The 19,343-nt window shown below is 42.1% G+C and overlaps 1 protein-coding gene across 2 annotated transcripts in view; it reads left to right on the top strand.

The window, feature by feature from the left end:
* The first annotated feature begins 15,653 nt into the window (after nt 1–15,653).
* Nucleotides 15,654–19,343, top strand: part of C3H10orf90 (chromosome 3 C10orf90 homolog) — a 73,415-nt gene continuing 69,725 nt past the window's right edge. The window contains exon 1 of one of the 2 annotated variants that reach the window (XM_065672968.1): nt 15,654–15,966. In XM_065672968.1, coding sequence (XP_065529040.1) covers nt 15,654–15,966 — 313 coding nt within the window. The remainder of the gene's footprint in view (nt 15,967–19,343) is intronic. The other variant, XM_065672969.1, reaches the window with a different exon arrangement.

Below are 19,343 nucleotides of genomic sequence, written 5' to 3'. Positions count from 1 at the left end.
CGGTAAGTCCCTAAGGTCTGTTGTGGGTTTTCTTCCCTCTAAAGAAGACCTCTTGCCCCTAGGATAATGCTGCCCCATCTCTGTAAAAACAGAGAAACTCAGAAGTGGGCCTGGAGAGCCAAGATAGGATTTTTGTCTGGGAAAGAGCTTAAGGAACTTTGGGCTGTTCAGCTGCCGCTCAAGACATAAAGAAGAAACCACAACTGCTTTTCCTAGCCTTGGTTGCAAGTGAGAGATGAGGGGTAGCAACTGCACTAATGAAGAGCCACAACTAAAGCAATTCACTGGAGAAGTGCAGAATTTCTCCTTGAGGCCCTGACTGAATGGGGAGGGCAGATGCTGCCAGCAGCAGGGATCACATCCTGGCTGTCACTACAAGGAGGAGAACTGTGAGTAGCTGCAGCACCAAGCATCTCTGTCCTGCAACTGCTGGAAAGGTGACATGAGGGCTCCCTGGCCTAATTAATTTAGAGCAGCCTTCATGTAAATCAAGGCTGAAAATACATTGCTTGCCTTAACTTTGAAGTTACAATCAAGGCATGCAGCTATCCATCCAGTGGCTTTTATACCAGGTTCCAGCAGCGCTATCTTAAGGCAAGAGCGTCTTCTCCAGGTTCCTGTTGAGCTGTCTGACACAGGTGACACATTGGAAGCAGCAGCCTTGGGACCTGCTGCAAGGTTAATTCCCTACTTATTCGCTGGAAATCTACTTATCAAGGTGTTTGCAAGAGTGTTTGGGTTAAGGAGAAGCCCAGACAGCTGCTGGCCTCTCTTAGCATCCTTGTACTGATGGATGTTTTTCTTTCCTTGGACCATTTTCCTCACTGAGAGGGTGCTCAGGCACTGGAAGAGGCTGCCCAGGTGGAGCTGCTGCCCCTGGTGACATGAGTTAGTGATGGCATTGGAAATGCTAGAGAACGGTTGGGCTTGATGATCTTAAAGGTCTTTTCCAACCTGTTTGATTTTATGATTCTATAGAATGGGGATGTGGAACCCCAACCTAGGAGTAATGGGCTCTAACATACATTTTGAGGCAGGGCATGAGGAGTTAATATTTTCATCACTGTATTTCTCAGCTTTTAATTTTCTTCGAGAACTGGGCATCATTTTGCCTTTTGACCGGTGCAGTGTAATTTCATGTTGTATAGTGGGAGCAGAGAGATGCTGACCAGAAGCAAGTCTGTGTTCATAGATGTCAGGTATTGGACCTGGAGACTTTTCACCTGACCCCCACAGCACCCTCACACGACAAAGCAAAAGCACGGGTAATTCTGGGTTATCTGACTTCTTAAATTGTCCTTCAAAACCAAGAAATGAAGTTGGACAGGGCTTGGAGCAAGCTGCTCTAGTGGAATGTGTCCCTGCGCATGGCAGGGGGCTGGAACTCCATGAGCTTTAAGGTCACTCCCAACCCAAACCAGTCTGGGATTCTATGATTCATTTAATTTAGCATTTAACTGCCATCACAACAGTTGACTCGTTCATGTTAGTGATACTAGATTAAAAACGCTTCTGTCCACCTAAACCAGGTAACACATGCTGCTGCCTTATCACATCCCCAAACAGGGAAATCTTCAAGATCTTGCTTATATTTCAAGTGAAGTTTGAAGGGATGAATCTGTGACAGATGTATCATGAAGATGGGAGCACTGAGTGGCAAAGGTGTATGCACAAATAAAATCAGTAGGAAAAAAGTGTCAGCATACAAAACGGGAGGGAAAGAACAAGAGAAACAACGCAAAATGCAGGTTCACTGGGATGGGAACACACAGCAGGTGTTTGGACAGCAAACAGGAACTAGTAGATGATTTTATGGCAACCCTATGGTGAAATGAGGTACTGCTGCAGGCAGAGGCAAGCTAACGGACAAAGGTAAGGTGCCTTTAAACACTAAGATGTACAGAACGAGGTTATTGGAGGTAGAGCTGGCCTGAAACTGCAGAGATGGATGGAGAGGTATCAACGAAGGGGGAAATGGTAGGAGAGAAGGAGAGGAAGTGTATCATGTACTGCCTGTACAGGAAATGATTACCACTTTCAGATAACAGAATCTCGAGGATTTGGACTATTAAAGTTATCAGGAGAAGGAGCTTGAAATACAGCACTAGATAAAAGCAAATCGGAGCTCTGATACAACTTCTGTAATAGCATCCCACCTCTGTAAGGCAATGCTGAGGAAGTTCAGATTTTGATCTGCTGTGCTGGGCTGGGTGTGATCTGACGCTCCAGAAGTCAGCAGTTTGACGCTCAGTGTATGGCTTTCGCTGCATTTTATGTCTAAAGCAAAGCACCTTTATGCATTTACAGTTTTTCTCTGAAAAATACAAGCTGAGGTAGGTGATCTGTCTGTGGTTTGAGGACAGAAAGGAGTGTGGTTTGTTCTGATTTGCTACACAGTGCTTATTTTTCCTGTTTTCCCTTTTGGGAACCAAGAAGTCTGCAAAGGTCTTTTTGAGGCTGTTTTCCTCACTTTTCATAGCTTATTTATAGATCTAGGTGGTAGATTAGATATATAATATAGACATAACTTTATGAATATTAATTATACTCCTATAAACTATCCTCTGTTGCATCTGCCCTACTGTTTTTAGCCTTTGTTTCTTGTCATGCACTTGCCATTTTTCTTCCCCTTTCTTATGTGTATGGAGACCTCAGCTACTTTCTAACCTCCTGTATCATCCATTCTGATATTCTGGTATCAATTCATTTCTCCCTCACAGAGGGCAATCACATTTGAAGCAGTCACAGAAAATGCATTCTATGAGTTAAAGGTATGGCTGTTATTCCTCCTGTTCTGAGCGCTGAGCCGGTAGTTGATGGTTGTTTCCAATAGGAAGAGATGATGATGATGATAGTTGTGTGGTCCTCTGATGAGCCCCTGTTTGTTTACAGGTCGTGTTCACTCTCCTGTTTCCCCAAGTGTAGGAGGATTTGAGCTGTAGGAGGCCATTTCCTTGCTCACTGCACCAAACCCCCTCTACTCGGTGCTCAGTCCCAGTGATGTTTTCTTAGCTTTATGTCTGGACAGCTCAGCAGCATTCCTGTGCTCCTGAGGAATGCTTCCTTGCTGCCTTTCCTTGCTGTTTCTCCATTTCTCCTTTCTTTTCCCCGCAATGCACAAAACATCCCAAAGCAGACTCAGAAATCTTTGCACAGTGGTGCTCTGTGTGGACGTTGCTGCTGTTCATGAGTTAATCCAGCTATCCCCTTCACTGAGAGAGAGTTGAAGAGTACCTGCTTGGGAGGGACCTCAAGGATCATCTGGTCCAACCTTTCCAGGCAAAGCATGACCTAGACTAGATTCCCCTGCACCTGAATCTTAAATAACTAGCGCTGGAGAAACCACTGCTTCCTTGGGGAAATTATTCCAAAGGCTGGTTGTTCTCAGTGTGAAAAATGTTCCTTCTGTATCCAACCAGAATTTCAACAGGATTAACTTGTGCCCATCACCCCTTGTCTTTTCCATGGGATTCCTTGTAAAAAGGGAGTCTCATCCCCTTTGTAGCCACCCTTTAAATACTGGAACTTGTGTGAATTCTTTTTCTTAAAGATAGGGTTGTTTCTGAACTACTGAGTTAAACCAGATAATCCAACCTGCAAGAATAACCTGTTTTAATATCTGACTGGGGTTGGCTCCCATTGCACCTTATTACAGGTATCCTCGTAGTGATAGTGGGGGAAAGCGGGTGAGTATAACTGCTTTATCATTCCTAGTTTCAGTGGTGTCAATCCGATGAGCTGAGTAGTTGACAAGACGTCTTCTGAAAACTAACTCCTCTTGTGGGATCTTCTCGAAGCAAGGTAGAAAATCCCCCTTGCAAATCACAGCTGAGCATATAATAAATGTCAGCTCGGTGTTTGCTTTGAAGTAAAAGGGTGCAAACTCACCTATGAAACTATCAACCAGAGCAATCCACCCTGTGGAAAAAGCTCATAATTCACATCAAGGGTGTAGTTTAAAAATAACACAAAAAGCCGAAGATTTGTGACGGTGGTGGGATGCTGCAAGGCCACAAAGAGAATGGCCAGCTGCTCATCTCTCATAGCCAAATCCGCTCTGATATAGGACGGCTTTATATGGCAATCTGTGCTCTATCAGAGATATTGAAAGCCTCCTCAGGTATTCGGATGCAATTATTCTTTTATCGCCCTTCTTGCCAGTTCTGGCTGAAATGGCTTCATTACTTTGTAGGTTTTGTGCTGCCTTTTTTGAGCACAAGTTTGACAGCTTTATTAGGAAAGAAACGATCTGAGGAGGCAGGTGTTGCAGCCAGCCCTGAATGTCATGAGGTCAATGACGAGGTTATCCTCAGCTAGTTTTCATGGTGCCATGCTCCTGCTATAGTTTCTGCTGGAGTTGTTCCTGTTCTCAGAGGCCTTCCATTATTCAGCATTGTATCTTGGAAAAAAAAAGAAAAAATAAAGGAAAACAATGCTGGAAAAAAAGCAGCACTAAGTAGGTAGTAAGTGAAACACTCATTTTAAGAAGTGTTTCGTGTTTATTGCATAATGAAGAAGAAAAAAATAGTTATTTAATTAATATTAACAATTGAGAGAAGATTAGACCCAAAATATCCTATTACCACCTGCTCTAATCCACCTCTAATTGTGTACCAAGCTATCAGGGAAGCACTTAAACCTAAAAAAGTCTTCACAAGAACCAGAAGGCAATTGTCTGCTTCAGCATCTCCAACAGTTGGACATGGATGTAATCCAGCTACTATTGTCTGTTCTGTACTTGAGATGCTCTTCACAGCCCTGCAACAGTTTGGGCTGTTAAACAGAGCCTGCGTGGTGTAGCTGAACACCCAAAATGCAGAAGCTGCCATGGAGGAGGAAATTGATTCTGGTGTGATAAGGGTAATATTCTCTGGAGTTTTGCAGTAGAGAGGTATTCTGTTTTCAGGTCTCTGCCCCTCTGTATTATTCCAGGGATACGGCATCCCTGGCAGTGCTCAAGGACAGGTTGGACAGGACTTGGAGCAGCCTGCTGTAGTGGAAAGTGTCCTTGCCCGTGGCAGGGTTTGGAACTGGATGAGCTTTAAGGTCCCTTCCAACACAAACCATTCTAGGATTCTATGCTAAGAAAGTGTACATGTTTTGGCATCATTAAAGTAAGTTAGATCGCTTTGCCTGGAAAATACGGATCTGATTACCAGTAGTTTCAATCACTTAAGGTTGGAGAAGGCAAAGCTCTCCAGTGAATTAATTAATATCACTCAATTTTGATAGACTGCTTAAACCAGCTTAGGAGTGCCACAGCTGAGTAAACCCATCTAGCAGTTTATGATTGCTTCCATTGGAAGGACCTCCTCAATCCTGACAGCAACTGAAACAATGCATTAAGGAGAACCACTTAAGGAACTCGTTAATTAAAGTGCACACAATAGTAAAATGTGTTCAGTTCCTACAAGTAATTGATTGGCAGTTTTAAAGAGAATAAGGATTTTCATTGGAAATTCATACACTTGCCTTCATGACTCAATGGAAGATGTTTTGTTGTGCCACAGATCTGACCAGCCTTTAGCTTCCAAACTCTTTGGGGTTTGCAGTTGTCTTTTTGCAAGATTGGAAGGTATTTTGTTGGTATGTAATTGAAATAACCTGAAATATTCACAGTTGGTATGTTAAATATTTATCTCTCATGTTAACCCTTTAATATATATTTTGCTCTTGCAAGTCTTTCATGTGACAATCTGGCATAAATTCTGTCCCAGTTAAAATGAACAATAAAATGTACATACCTGTGGGGATGAGCAGCAGACCTCTAGTCCAAAAGTGACTCTCTTGGCCTACATAGATGCAATCTGTGGGCAATCTTCTATGAAATATGGATTCTTTCCTTGCCTGTGGTTTAATTGCTTTGAGTGCAGAAAAACTTTAGTGACAGGACAAGGGGTAATGGGTTCAAACTTAAACAGAGGAAGTTGGATCTAAGGAGGAAGTTCTTTACTGTGAGGGTGGTGAGGCACTGGAATGGGTTGCCCAGGGAGGTTGTGAGTGCTCCATCCCTGGCAGTGTTCAAGGCCAGATTGGATGAAGCCTTGGATGAGGTGGTTTAGTGTGAGGTGTCCCTGCCCATGGCAGGGGGGTTGGAACTGGATGATCTTGAGGTCCTTTCCAACCCTAACTATTCTATGATTCTATGAACTCTTAGTGTAGTTTGCTTAAGCTAACAGATCCCTCTGCCTTTAACTTCTGCAGAGGATAATTTCACATGCTTTATTCTTACCATAAGGAATTAAAAGCTACATGGCAGTCACCTATGACTTAGAGACGGGAATAGCATTTGCCTTACTCTTAATCACTGTTGTTTTCCTGAGTCCCAGTGCAGCACCATAGCCATCAACCTCATTGACCTGTTTAAGTTTTAATTTACTAGAGACCTGCTGTTAATGTGACCTCTTGAGAAGGAGCACCCTTCCTAGCAACAGCTGCAGTCAGATCAACTTCTGTCATCTCTTCCCTTTTGAATTCTTTATGAAGGTCATGAATTTTGTAGGAAATCAAGCAACAAAACACTGAGAAGTGAAGAAAGCCCCGTGCACGTTTGTATCTGGGAGTTAATATACTTACTTGAATTGGGAAGTGGCCAAAGGGAAAATGCGAAAGCCCATACGCTACACAATGAGATTACTTCTTGTTGCTTGATATTTCAGGTTAAGAAGGTTACTGTGCCTGTAAGTTTCTATATGAGACCCAGTTCCTGCGGTCAACAAAGTAATGAAAACCTAAAGAGCCTGGGGAGCCTTACCAATTCACGTGGCACAGCAAAGATGATACGGGGATTGTACCTTGTAGCAGCCAATGAGACATTTCCTATCTGTTCCAGTGAGGCCAAGATTTCATCCAGGATGGTTTTGAAGAGATTAGATTTAGATTAGGTGTTAGGAAAATTTCTAATTAAGTTAGATATTTTCAATTCTAATCTATTATAGCTTTAATATTAATTATAGATTCTTAATTAGATTAGATATTGGGAAAGTATTAGCAAAATTTAGGTTGGGTATAAGGCAGAAATTCTTCCCTGTGAGGGTGCTGAGGTGCAAGCACAGAGTACCCAGAGAATCTGTGGCTGCCCCATCCCTGGCAGTGTTCAAGGCCAGGCTGGACAGAGCCTTCAGTGACATGGTCTAGTGTGAGGCATCCTTGCCCATGGCAGGGGAGTTAGAATTGTATGATCTTAAGGTCCTTTCCAACCCATACTGTTCTATGATCTGATGCTATTCCATTATTGAAGCAATTCTGAAGCTGTAATAGGCAAACAGGGTGGTCTTTTTTTCTTTTGTCTTTTCTGTCTTTTATCATGTATATTTCTGTCAGAAATCAGCACAGCCTCTTGGGCTGCAAGTCTGCTTGTTTCTGAGCAAACCAGTTAGATCTTTGCATTGGCCATGATTGAGGGCAGAGGAGCCAAGGGACAGGCTCCCTGGGGAGACTGGGTTATCCTCATCCTGGTAACTATGTGGAGAAGGCAGCTTGCTAACCATCAACTAAGAGACGTTGTAGGTGGTATAAAGGCTTGCTCCTGATTCACATGCTGCTGACCTCTTGTGAGCCCTGAATGAACCCATGAAAATATGAAAGGGAAGGCATTAAATCGATCCAGTCTGAAGTGATCTATTTATTCTAGTATGGCTGCCAAGCTGAGAATCATGGCCCCATCTGTACTGCAGTACTGGCCAGGCGTCTCAGCTCATTGGGATAGGCACTTAACAGAGGCTGAAATGTGGTAACAGTGCCAGAGAATTTACTAACAAAGTAAAAGCTGGGAAATATGGGTGGCTCACGAAAACTGAGAGAAATATATTATTTAGGTTAGATCTAAAGCAGAAGCTCTTCCCTGTGGGGGACTCTTCATCAGTGACTGGAGTGACAAGACAAGGGGCGATGGGTTAAAACTGAAACAGAGAAGGCTGAGGTGAGCTCTTAGGGACAAGCTCTTCTCTATGAGGGTGCTGAGGCGCTGGCACAGGGTGCCCAGAGAAGCTGTGGCTGCCCCATCCCTGGCAGTGCTCAAAGCCAGGTTGGACACAGGGGCTTGGAGCAAGCTGCTCCAGTGGAAGGGGTCCCTGTCTGCAGCAGGGGTTGGAGATGGAGGAGCTTTAAGGTCCCTTCCAACACAAACTGCTCTATGTTACCATGAGGATCACAAGTGCTGTCCTGGTACTTTAGTGCCTTAACTGCTGCCAAGGTGTTCGGGTTGTTTTCTCGGCAGGAGTTGCAGCAGAAGTGTTCTGTAAGAGAGAGTGTTTGAAAGAGGAAAATCAGCTCTTGCAGATTTTGTGAGGGGAATTCTTTCAGTCCATTAAGACTGGCATGAGCTGCAATTCAGAACTGAGAGCTGTGAAACACAGCAGCAGCCAAGCCTGTGTTGGTATCTGAGGCAGGGATCAACATCTCTGCAATAGTTTGTGTTTGAAGCAATAGGGAAGAGCAGGCAGTGGAAGGCTGTAAACAGAGGAGTCATTTGGCTGAAGCAATGAGGCAGAAAAATGATCTGCAAAGAAGGATGGCTGTGAGGTAGGTTGGGATTTGTCAGGGTCGGAGAGATATTTCTAATAGTCCAAGGCAAGAGGTTACTGATGACCAACATGAACACTTTGCAGTGCACAGTTAGAAAGCGAAACTCTTATATTTGTTGCCTAAGAAAGGCTTTAGAAACGTTGTGTGGGAAAAGCACAAGATTTGACTATAACTCCAGTGGAGCTTACATCAAAATATGTGAACTAATGGTAGGACTTGTCTCTTTGTATACCGAGATAAAACTGCTTCTGGGATGAAAAGGCCGTATTAAATGGTTGCATCTATGCAAGAGATCTTAGCATCATCTTCCTCTCCTTATTCTCATATAAAGAATCCCATGTTTAGGAGATTCTTTAAAACTGTTGGTGATGAAGATATTATCAAAGTCCAGCACTACTGCTCTGCAGGCCTCACGAACACAGCCTGTTACTGAATATAGTTCTATTTTACTCCTTTAATCCAATTAATAGCAAACGGTTTAGAAGCAATTAAACAGCTTATGTTTAATTTTTAAAGATATTTGGGAGACAAATATTTGAAGAAATGGAGGTTATTGCAGGCGCTTTCTCAGTTCGGATGCTTGGCACATCAGTTTATGATTCTATTTATTGTGAGAAACTGAAATGAGTGAAAAAGCAAATGCTGCTGCTTTGTGCAAATTGCCCATGAAGCAAATAATTAAGCGGTGGCTGTAGCTAGTGTACAGGAGTTGTTCTGTGCAGCTGATTGCTACAGTCCAGGCGGTGCGGTACAAACAGTTCTTCACAGCAGCCTCTGCTGCAATAACAAAGTATAATGAAGAATTTAGGTGGCATTATTTTTTAATAACAAAAATGAAGGGATGCTTCATTCCGAGTCTTAAGGACACTTTAATAAAGCCTTCATTTTCCGTCTTGTGTCTGAATATGATCATATCATAAAACATAATGATGTGCTATAGTACATGACATTGACCTTTAGCACAGTCCACAGTGCATTTAACATGAGATGTCCTCCCTTACTCTTTGTCTCCCTCCCGCGATTCCACTGGGTCTTCCTTGGCCATCAGGGCCTCTGGATGAGGCACTGGGCATTCATCTCTCCCATGCTGCTGATCTCAAGGTCCTACTTCTGCAGCTGAAGGCAACTGCAGCATCTCTTGACTCTTATCCACCATCAGCTCTGAAGCCTCGTTCCTTAGCTGAGGTGCTGGTGATTAATGATTTATTCAATAAGTATTAAACACAGAATGAAGGTCCATAAGGATGGGCATTTTGGAGGGATTGGAACTAGGTGATCTTTAAGGTCCCGTCTAACCTGAGTGTTCTGTGGTCTCTTGAGGTGGCTACAAAAGGCTGTAGGAATTTAGGCCCTGCAGGTGCATCTACTGATGGGAATTCTGAGCATGTTCATCCCTTGAAAACCTCTGCCTGAGTCTGCCTGCGATGAAGCAGGTTTGTGTGAGATCCAAAACTGGATTACAGCCGAAAGGGCTCTGACCTGGATTGAGCAGAACGCGAGGTCTCTTTGTTTCCCACTGATTTTAGTGCAGCTGAATGTGCTCAGTATTTTGTAATGCCATGTTCTACTACAGGGGACAACAAAATGTTAATTATGCTTCGTATAAATATTTAGCCACTTTATGTAAAGCATGCAAAATGCGAGCCAGCAAACTACCCCCTCAGTCCACTTATTAGTGTTTTTCCCCGACTTTCTAACTTCAATTATTTTCTCATCATTGCACTGTTCTTCCTTAATGCATGGACTACACGTCGGAACAGAAAATATGTTCTTGTTTGGTCAAGGGAAAAATTAAACAAGTCCTTCTCTTGCATGTCTTTATAAGCAAAGCAAAGCAACTTGCTTTCTAAAGTCTCTTCATCCATATTGCAACACAGAAGAATCACATAAAACCAGTACTAATGTATTTATTAACGGCTAATATTCTTTCCCTTGACTCCATGCTGATGCATGAGCATCCTTGCTTTTGAGTTTAGATTATGCTTCAATCAGGTTGTTATAAAATCACCTGTGACTTTGTTCGTCTTACAAAAATAATCTTAGTTTTATGAACATGGTGGCTGAAAAAATAGTGGTTTGTATTTGTTTAAACTGCTTGTTTTGTTAAATGAAGTGCTTAAACTAATTAAATGTATTTTGGGGGATGCATCAGCTTCAGCCTAATAAATGAGAGGCACAGAATTTACACACAGCTACTTCCATATTGCCCATAAATCTGCATTTATTACAACTGTAAACCCTGGATTGTAGCTTTGACTCCCGTTTCCTTGCGAACTACATAGGCTCTTACTGATGCTAGATATTTGAATAAGAGCAATTTTGAAGTTTGGTTTTGATTGCTTCTAATTGTGAATTATGCTAAAGCTGCTATAGTCATTATCTTAAAAACTATTTAATTAAGTGTAAATATCCAGCTGTGTGTATTTTCAAAGATCCAAAATGCTCTAAGATCTTGAACAGAAAAGATATATATATATGATATAAGATATATATAAATATATATATAATATATATAAGATGGAGATATTCAAGGCCCGCCTGGACAAGTTCCTGTGTGATGTACTGTAGGTTACCCTGCTCTTGCAGGGGGGTTGGACTAGATGATCTTTTTAGGTCCCTTCCAACCCTTGGGATTCTGTGATTCTGTGAAATGATATATATATAAGATAAAAGATACATATATGTGTATATATATATGCATGTGTATCTCAGGGTTTGTAAAAACCTTCCCTCCTCAGTTTATTTTCCTTACTTTGGGGTGTTTCGTCTGTTGTCTTAATAATTGGTTTGGTCTTTATTTTTTCTTTGTAATTTGAATTTCTTAAGTAATAAGCAGAAATTAGGCTGCTTATAGAAAGAAGTCTATGTATTTGCTTATAGAACGTAGACTCGGGTAGCAGGATCAGCATGCAGAGCATACTGGGCAGAGATGGGAATGGGGACATGAATCCTGCTCTGTCCTGGCTTCCAAAGACGAATGAATCTAATATGCTGTCGCTCTTCTGTCCACTGTCACCAAATGTGAGATGTTTGTATCTCTTGATTTTTCTTCTTTGTCTTCAACATTCCTAATTACTTTTCTTCCCCTCTGAGAGATTGCTGTGCTCCTTCCATTTTCCCTCCAGTCCCTATCTTGGCACCAGATTGATACTGATCCATATCCAAGTCACTCTCCTCTCACTGTAATGTTTTCTCCCCAGTTATTCCCTGTCTGTCCTGTCTAAACCTCCTTCATTCCCTGCCCACGTTTTAACTCGTGTCTTCCCTCTTGAGTTTCTCATTTGTCAGTGTATTGAAGCTTTCCTTTCGCACCAGTCCCTGGGATGAGCCATTCTTTAACCGTCCTTCCCCTACCTAATTATGGAGGAAATCTCTAAATTGCCCCTCTTTTGTTCTGTACCAGTGGCATCCAGCATCTTAACTTGGTCAGTCCCTGTTCCCCTCCTGTACACATACATGAATCTGTGCCCCCTTGGATGTGTGAATCCTCAGCCGGTTACACAAACCAGCAAGAGTTCAGCTAAGGCTTCTGCCCGGAATTTGAGCATGCCTCTGAGTTAATGATGTGAGCTAAAGCATCAGCATTAACTTGGAATTTTCTGGCTTTTGACTTTTCTTTTCACAGCTTGACATTTTTGTAATGCTTTGTTTTTCTAGGACTTCAAAAAACCCAGATGGGGAATAATGTCACAGCAGAATGCATAAAACCCTGGCTTTGGCAGGTCCGCCACCCCAGCTCCACAGCTCTCCAGGGCTGGTTAATGGTGTTGTCCTTGGGCATCCTGAAGCATTGCCCCTCCTGGTGCCACATGCTGAAAGAGCTGCCATTTGGTGTCTGATCCTGAAGCCACCTTGGATAGGTGCCACCTTGGGTAGGTGACAGCCATAGGCAGGCTGGGGACACGTGGCCTGCCAGTGGTGCCAAGGAACAACAAATTAAAGCCAAATAGCTGAGGTGACAGGCTGAAAGAGAGCCAACAGGGAGGGGTCAGCCCATGGGCAGAGCAGAGAATCGATTCATTAACCTCTCAGGTGCATCTCACTGGTTTTCTGCAATACCTTGACAGAAACCAGATACTACAGAAATACCTAATTTAAAGGTATCAATAGGCAGTTGCACTCCAGTCTCCTGAATCCCAAATCCCTTCTGCAGTCACGCAATCACCCTGTCTCTCCCCAGCTACACAATATGCTTGATCTGTGGGATATTATGTATGTCTTCCTTGAGCTGTGACAGTCTGGGTCTGTGCAAACCATTCCCAAGCTGTGATGCAGCTTAGTATATTCTAGGAGTGATTTCAAGTAATTACATGGATGCAGCTTTGCACAAAGGTAGTTTTTCATGAGCAGTGGGCGTTTATTAAAGGGTTGTAGCTCTGATTGTCACCACTGGATCACTACGCACCGTATCTCAGTTATCGGGAGGCTGCAGAGCTCCTCCATATCCACATCCTATCCCAGCTGCTTAGAGGAAACAAACAATTAAATGCTTGTTTTGAACTGCATGCCATCATTTGGATGTTTAAAACAGGACTGAATCAATTTGATCTGAAAAAATATAAGGTAATCGGGAGTTAAAGTTATTGGGTCCTCCTGAAATGCAATTAGAGAGATACTATTCATGTTGTGAACAGCACACCTCTAATCTTAAACTATGCCAGAAGCTCCATTTGTGTATTTTTTTTGCTCTGCATTTGAAGGAAAATTCCAGCTCGGGTTAATAATATAGTGGCAGTACTTCACAATGCTCTCCAACGTACAGAAGTAGTTATTAAACTGTCAACAGCACTAAAAGATGATATTTTGATGGCAATGGATAGGAACCCCATCTTCCTGCTCATCCTACTCAACGTTTCTGTAGCTTTCAAGCACAGTCAACCATAATTTGTCACTGAGTTGCATACGTGACATGGGCTCAATAGGTAGTCTGAGCTACAACTCTGTCAATCAATTTTTCAGGCAACACTCACATAGCATCGAACAGACAGCTATTCCCTTTTCCTCCTCTGTACCTCTTGCAATCGCTCCTGTTTACCATCTACCTGGAGACCTCTAGGGAAGTTGCAGGACATGCCAGCTTCATTACTGAAGCTGTTCTGCTGATACCAACCTGCATAATCCCCTTCCACAGCTGCAGCCAGAGATATCATTATATATACCAAATGAAGAGCAAATTTGGTCTCAGTAGGATCTGTGGGGAAATATTCGCAAGGATGGAGTTGGCCGGTATCCATGTGCCGATCTTCTCCCTTTCTGCCTAACCTTTCCTTTAATGTTGCATGTATCCTAAAGGACATTTTGAACATTTAGTGCAGGTGAAGTAATAGTGTGATTTCAGGTGAAAACATGTATTTTGGCCATTGCCAGAAGTCTGCCATAGGAGAGGGTTACTTCAGGAGTGATCTCTATAGTCACCACCTTAAAGCTCTAGCCTACCACACCTGCGATGTGGAAAAAACAGCAAACTCTAGTTTGGGTCAAAATCAAGCAGATTATCACAAACTCATCTGTCCCAGCTGCAGTTTAAAGCTGGTGATCAAATCTTAAAAGTCATTCAATCCTATCTACCTCAAATGCTGAATAACTGTGCTTTTCTTAGTCTAAAACAGTCTGGAATGAGAATATTAGAGGCATAAATCAGTTTTATGTGTAACTTCTCAGACAAAAGCAGGTTATTTCGTATCCTTGTGTTACAAACTGTTTTCCCTTCTTGTGTTAACTGGAATGATGAGAAAATGGTGGGAGGACAAGTGCATCCACCTGGATAGCTCTGGGAAGGCTCAGCAGTAAGCATTATGAAGTCTGCTATGAAATGCTCAGCAGCCTGGTTTGCATTACAAAGTAACGGTTCTCTGGATGGAATCTGAAATTAAAGATCACCAAAGTCGCTGTACGCAAGCGATGGGAAATACCAGCGAACCACATAAACACAATACAGAGCTAAAAGGGTTTAAAGGAGGTCCTCTGCATTTAAAGTCTTTAAAACTGTTCTGATCCAGTAACTTTTTGCTGTTTGTATCGCAAAGGCATATCATCTAGAAAGGTAGGTGGGAAAGGTAGAGGTCCCTGGTTTACTCAGTAGATGCTTGTAGCAAGTAATCACCTCCTCCATTAGAAAAATGTACATCTGGCCAAGGTATTTTCTCCCTGTAAAGCAATTTGTGCGCTGTAGTCAACTCTCTGTATCCTTTTTGACAACAAACCAGCTTGAAGCACACATTTTTAAGACCTTTTTCCTTAGTAAGTTCAAATAATTTCTGCAGCAATTTTCTACACTCTCTTATTTGCCAGGGTCCTATTTAGGATGTGGGTGCCAAAACTAACACAAGATTCCAGTGCTGCTTTAGCAGTATCAGGTAAAATGAAAATCTGTGCTTATACATCCCAATAGCACATTATACAAACACATAGGTAGTTGAAGAATAAAATCTCCTTCATTGTGTTCAATTAGACTTTTGTGGTCAATTCATCAAAGTTATGATTATTTTACTGATATTCTTTTCAATTATTGCAGATTTCTAGGTGGTAAACACTGCGCTACTGACAGTTATTTAAATAACTTCAAATAAATGTATCACATTGAAAAATACCACCTTCAAACCCTTCTTTGACAAATGCCGCTGCATTGGATGGCTATGTAACAGCAAATTACAAATTTGCTGGGTTTCATTGTAGGCTTTTTGTATGTTTTGTATTTAGAAGAGGAACGCTTCGAAAGCCAAGTGTTAGCTATTTAACAGTCCGAGAGGTCATTACAGAATTACACACATGACCACGTGTGAATAGTGTACTTGGAGATTTCCTCTTAACTTTGCTCAAGAAGCGCTCAAGAAGCACTCAAAAAGCCCAGCTCCACAGTTTAAGTCAAGAAAATGAAACATTCATGTGCTGTAGCTAGATATTGCTGTAGCCACACAACCTGTGCCTGACGATGGTTGAGGATGCGCAGCTGTATTTATATGCTGGCCGTAAAACCTGCGTTTAAGGGACACACATTCTAACCAATCAGACTAAATAAATCAGCAGGCCCCGGTTTTATCATCACAGATAACCCTCATTAATCCAGCAAGTTTATTCCTGAAGACAAAGGACAAAATGAATTGCTTCATTGGTGTTGCCTGAGCAGCATGCTAATGCGGGGCGGTGGAAGGCATGAATTATTCATGCCCTTGCAGCCTGAGCAGGCAGTTCCTGGCTTTTCCTGTTACCATTGCAACAAGTGGCAGCTGGCCCAGCCGTGCTCAGGCCATTCCGCATCCCAGGAGAGCACGGAAATGCCTTCTGGAGAGAGAAAACCTCCGTGCCCCCGCTGCGCCCAAAGCAGCCGGGTGGATTTTCAGGTTAAGCCTTATGCAAAATGGACCCGGGAAGCACAATCTTTTGTAACTCGGATGTTCTTGACCATAAACTACTCCTCTTGGAAGAAAATGGGTTACTTTGGTGAGTTTGTGCAACTTTTGATGTGTTCTGAACCTGCTGCAAGCTGTTTTCAGTTTACGGTAACTCTAACGAGCAGTCTTTTACCAAGCTTGCTAAAACTAGGCTGCTTTCTTTTCGCTTTTTAAAATGACTTAAAGAAGCTTAAAAAAGCATGCAATATCTTTATTTTTAACACTAGAAAATACATAAATAGTGTCTACAGAATTGACACTAAAGCTATGATCAAGCCTTCTTAAATTGTCTTAAGTTTTCAAATCCCTGCAGCACACTGCTGAACCAAAATGCATTTATGATTCAAGTCTGTCTTCCTGCAATCAAAACTGGGACTAATGTAATTCAGTTGCAAACTGGAGAACCTGAAAGAGTGTGTGCTATGTTTCATGAGGAATGTTGGTTCCTTGTAAGTGTTATTTGTGGCGTTGCTCTTTATTCAGGTATTTGTGATTGGGTGGGGAACAGGAACTGAGTCCTGCATAACATCCTTACCATGTATTAACTATTCTGTTATAACAAAAAGAGTTAAAAAGCATCAGTAACTTATCCAGGTTTTCTGAGGATAAGAAGGAGATAGGTTCTGTATGTGAAGCACATGGCAGTGATGAACCAAGGCTAGACTTATCGCTTCTGTATAATGTGAAAAGCATCAAAATGTTTTGCCTTTATTCATTATACATTATAGCTACCTGTACCATTTGTTTCGGTTGTTTGTCTCTGTTATTTTCCAGTAGTGATAATATCAGCATTGCCTGAGAACTCTCAGGTATTTGGCACAGTTAAAAATTGATATAAACCATCAGCTCCCCAGAGCAGAGGCCATGGATAGGAGAGCGAATAGGAAATGAATCCTGAATAAGTTTTGATTGTGGATAACAAGCTCTCCCCCTTTTTCTTTGTTTTGTTTTAATTACACAGTCTGGATTCTGCTGCTTCGACTTTGGTTTCTTTGTTTTGATCATAAAAGCGTTTTATTTGAAATCCAAAAGACAGCCAGATTTTGAAGGGATAAAAGTACAGCACAACGATATCTAGTGCTAACAGTAATTAAATGCCCTACGTTTGAAGACAGGAAACAAGAGGTAAAAATAGGGATATGTAAATAACAGGAGATATGTGAACAATGGATGTAATCCTGCACTCCTTAATCATGGGAGTAATCCTTATTCATGTAAGTAATCCCAGTGGTTTCAATAGACTCGCATCAGTAGGTGCTATAGCATAAGGCCCATATTTTTCCAGGAGATAACAGTGTCTGTCTTGCCTGGGATTTTTTTGCAATGTGATTTTAGCAACACAGTTTTTAGTGATGTGTTTGAATGCATTAATGATAATATTAAATTAGACTTTACCAAACGTCTATTCTGCTTCTAAAAGTATAAAAGAGAAAAATGGAATGATGCATTAGAAGCACACAAACCTGACATATTTTATTAGACATGTGCTTTGCGGTAGTATAGCTCTGCTCACCCTGTTGCCTGTGTTTGGAGATTACTTTTTGGTACACGATGTATATAAACTTTCCTCCTTTTAAGATAGGAAACCACTTGAGCAAAAAATCACTCTGACACCTTATGTCACATGAAGTGTATTTGGGTCTTCATAAAAGAGACGTTGATAACTATTGTTAATTTCTCTGATTTAAATGCATGGGGTTTGTGGTAATGTCCTGTGAATGTTTCTTATTGCTGCTATGGTCTCTGACCTTGCCAAATAATGCCTGCAGTTCTGCCTTGGGAATAACAGATCTGTATAAAAGTTGTGGCTGTGTTACCTTCCTCATCAGCCCTGCTTGGTGTTTCTGAGCTTTCCCCTCCAAGACCATGTAGTGCTGCCCTGTAATCCAGGATGGGGCTTGAGAGCACCTGTGTGCCCTTCTCGAGGCACTGCATCTGTTAATGAGGGAAAACTAATTACTTAAAAGCTTTTGGTGTGATGGGGTTGATAAATAGTCATGATGGTGCTCTCCAAGCCATCAACCCGTGTCTGTGCTGGATGCCAGCAGTGGTGTATGAGCGTTACCCTACAACCACTACAGTCGTTGCTGTGGTAAGATGGTTCCTCTGTGGAAATATTCCCTTGTGCACCCTGAAGGGGACAAAATAGAAGCAAAGTAAATAATGCCCTAGATGTTGGTTCCAGAGGGTATACGGAACTCACACCTAGGTGAAGTTGGTAGTAAATACCTGTTGGCTTTTTGTTGGTTGCATTGAGATACTGAGAATGAATCAATTGTTCTTAATCAGTTTCATTACATGGCAAAGATTTTTGTGGTTTGTATTGGAAATGACCTATACTATATTATTAGTATCTATTTGCACAGAGATACCATATAGAAGCTCTTTAATACTGAGGCTACATGGCTCTTGAGGAAGCTAGAGTGCTGAGGGCAATAACATGACCAGTGCCAAGAGGCTGGAAGAGCAGACTGGCAACTGCTGCCATGGGAGGGATTGGGGTGGCCTTTGGCAGCAGTATTTCATTTTGCTTACTCCATTCATGTTCCCAGCAGGAGTATTCAGTCTCCTCCAGGTAAGTCCCTTTCTCCCTTGCCCATGGGGTCAGTTCCTAGTCCTTGAAGACCCCCAAAAGCATTGGTTGCACATTAACTTGAACGTTATAACTGCACTTTTGAGGGTGTTTTTTCTTACATTTGTTCTCCTTTGCTGGATTACACAAAATAAATCACATGCAGCTCTATTTGTTTGAAGATCTCCTCCAGGCAACGGGCAGAGGTCAGGTGTTTGGCTTAATTCTTACTACCTTATGTGACTTTTAGAGGTGGCTCTTCATGTAAATTCATGGAGAAGTCTTTAAAACTTGGCCAAAAACAGTGCTTTAGAATGGATGCATAATTTTGTATTAAAAACTGTGTGTGTGGTGATTTGGAGCAGTCTGGATTTCTCTTTGTGCATACAAAGTGCGCACAGTAAGAGGTGTTTTCTGTAATCACTGCCATGTCATTCTCATGTCTCTCTATATTACATGATGCCCACGTCTCCTCATTTCCCACCCAAGGCAGGGGGATGCATAGTCTCCACTATTTCCTCAGGTTAGAAGCTCAGTGAAAGTCAAGGTATGGGTGTGCGTGCTGTGAGCAATGGCAAGAGCAGATTCTTTACAGTTTGGCAGCGTTCCCTCCTTTGTGTGAGATGTATTTGCTGCACTTTGGAGTTAGCGACATAAAGGCAGTGCATTGTGGCTGCTCTGCCTGACTGTGGGCATTGCTGCAGATGACAAACTGCTGCATTAATGTGGAAATGCACGGAGGTTTCTTATTTAAGGCTTTCATTGCAAAGCTTCTATAAACAGTGGTTATGCGAGGCTGAGATATTTGAAAAGATATCAACCTGCAGTTCTAAGCCCAAGTAGTATCAGGGTGG

Source organism: Lathamus discolor, chromosome 3, assembly GCF_037157495.1.
Source record: "Lathamus discolor isolate bLatDis1 chromosome 3, bLatDis1.hap1, whole genome shotgun sequence".
Taxonomy (NCBI): Eukaryota; Metazoa; Chordata; class Aves; order Psittaciformes; family Psittacidae; genus Lathamus; species Lathamus discolor.
This window is presented reverse-complemented; position numbering and strand designations above follow the sequence as displayed.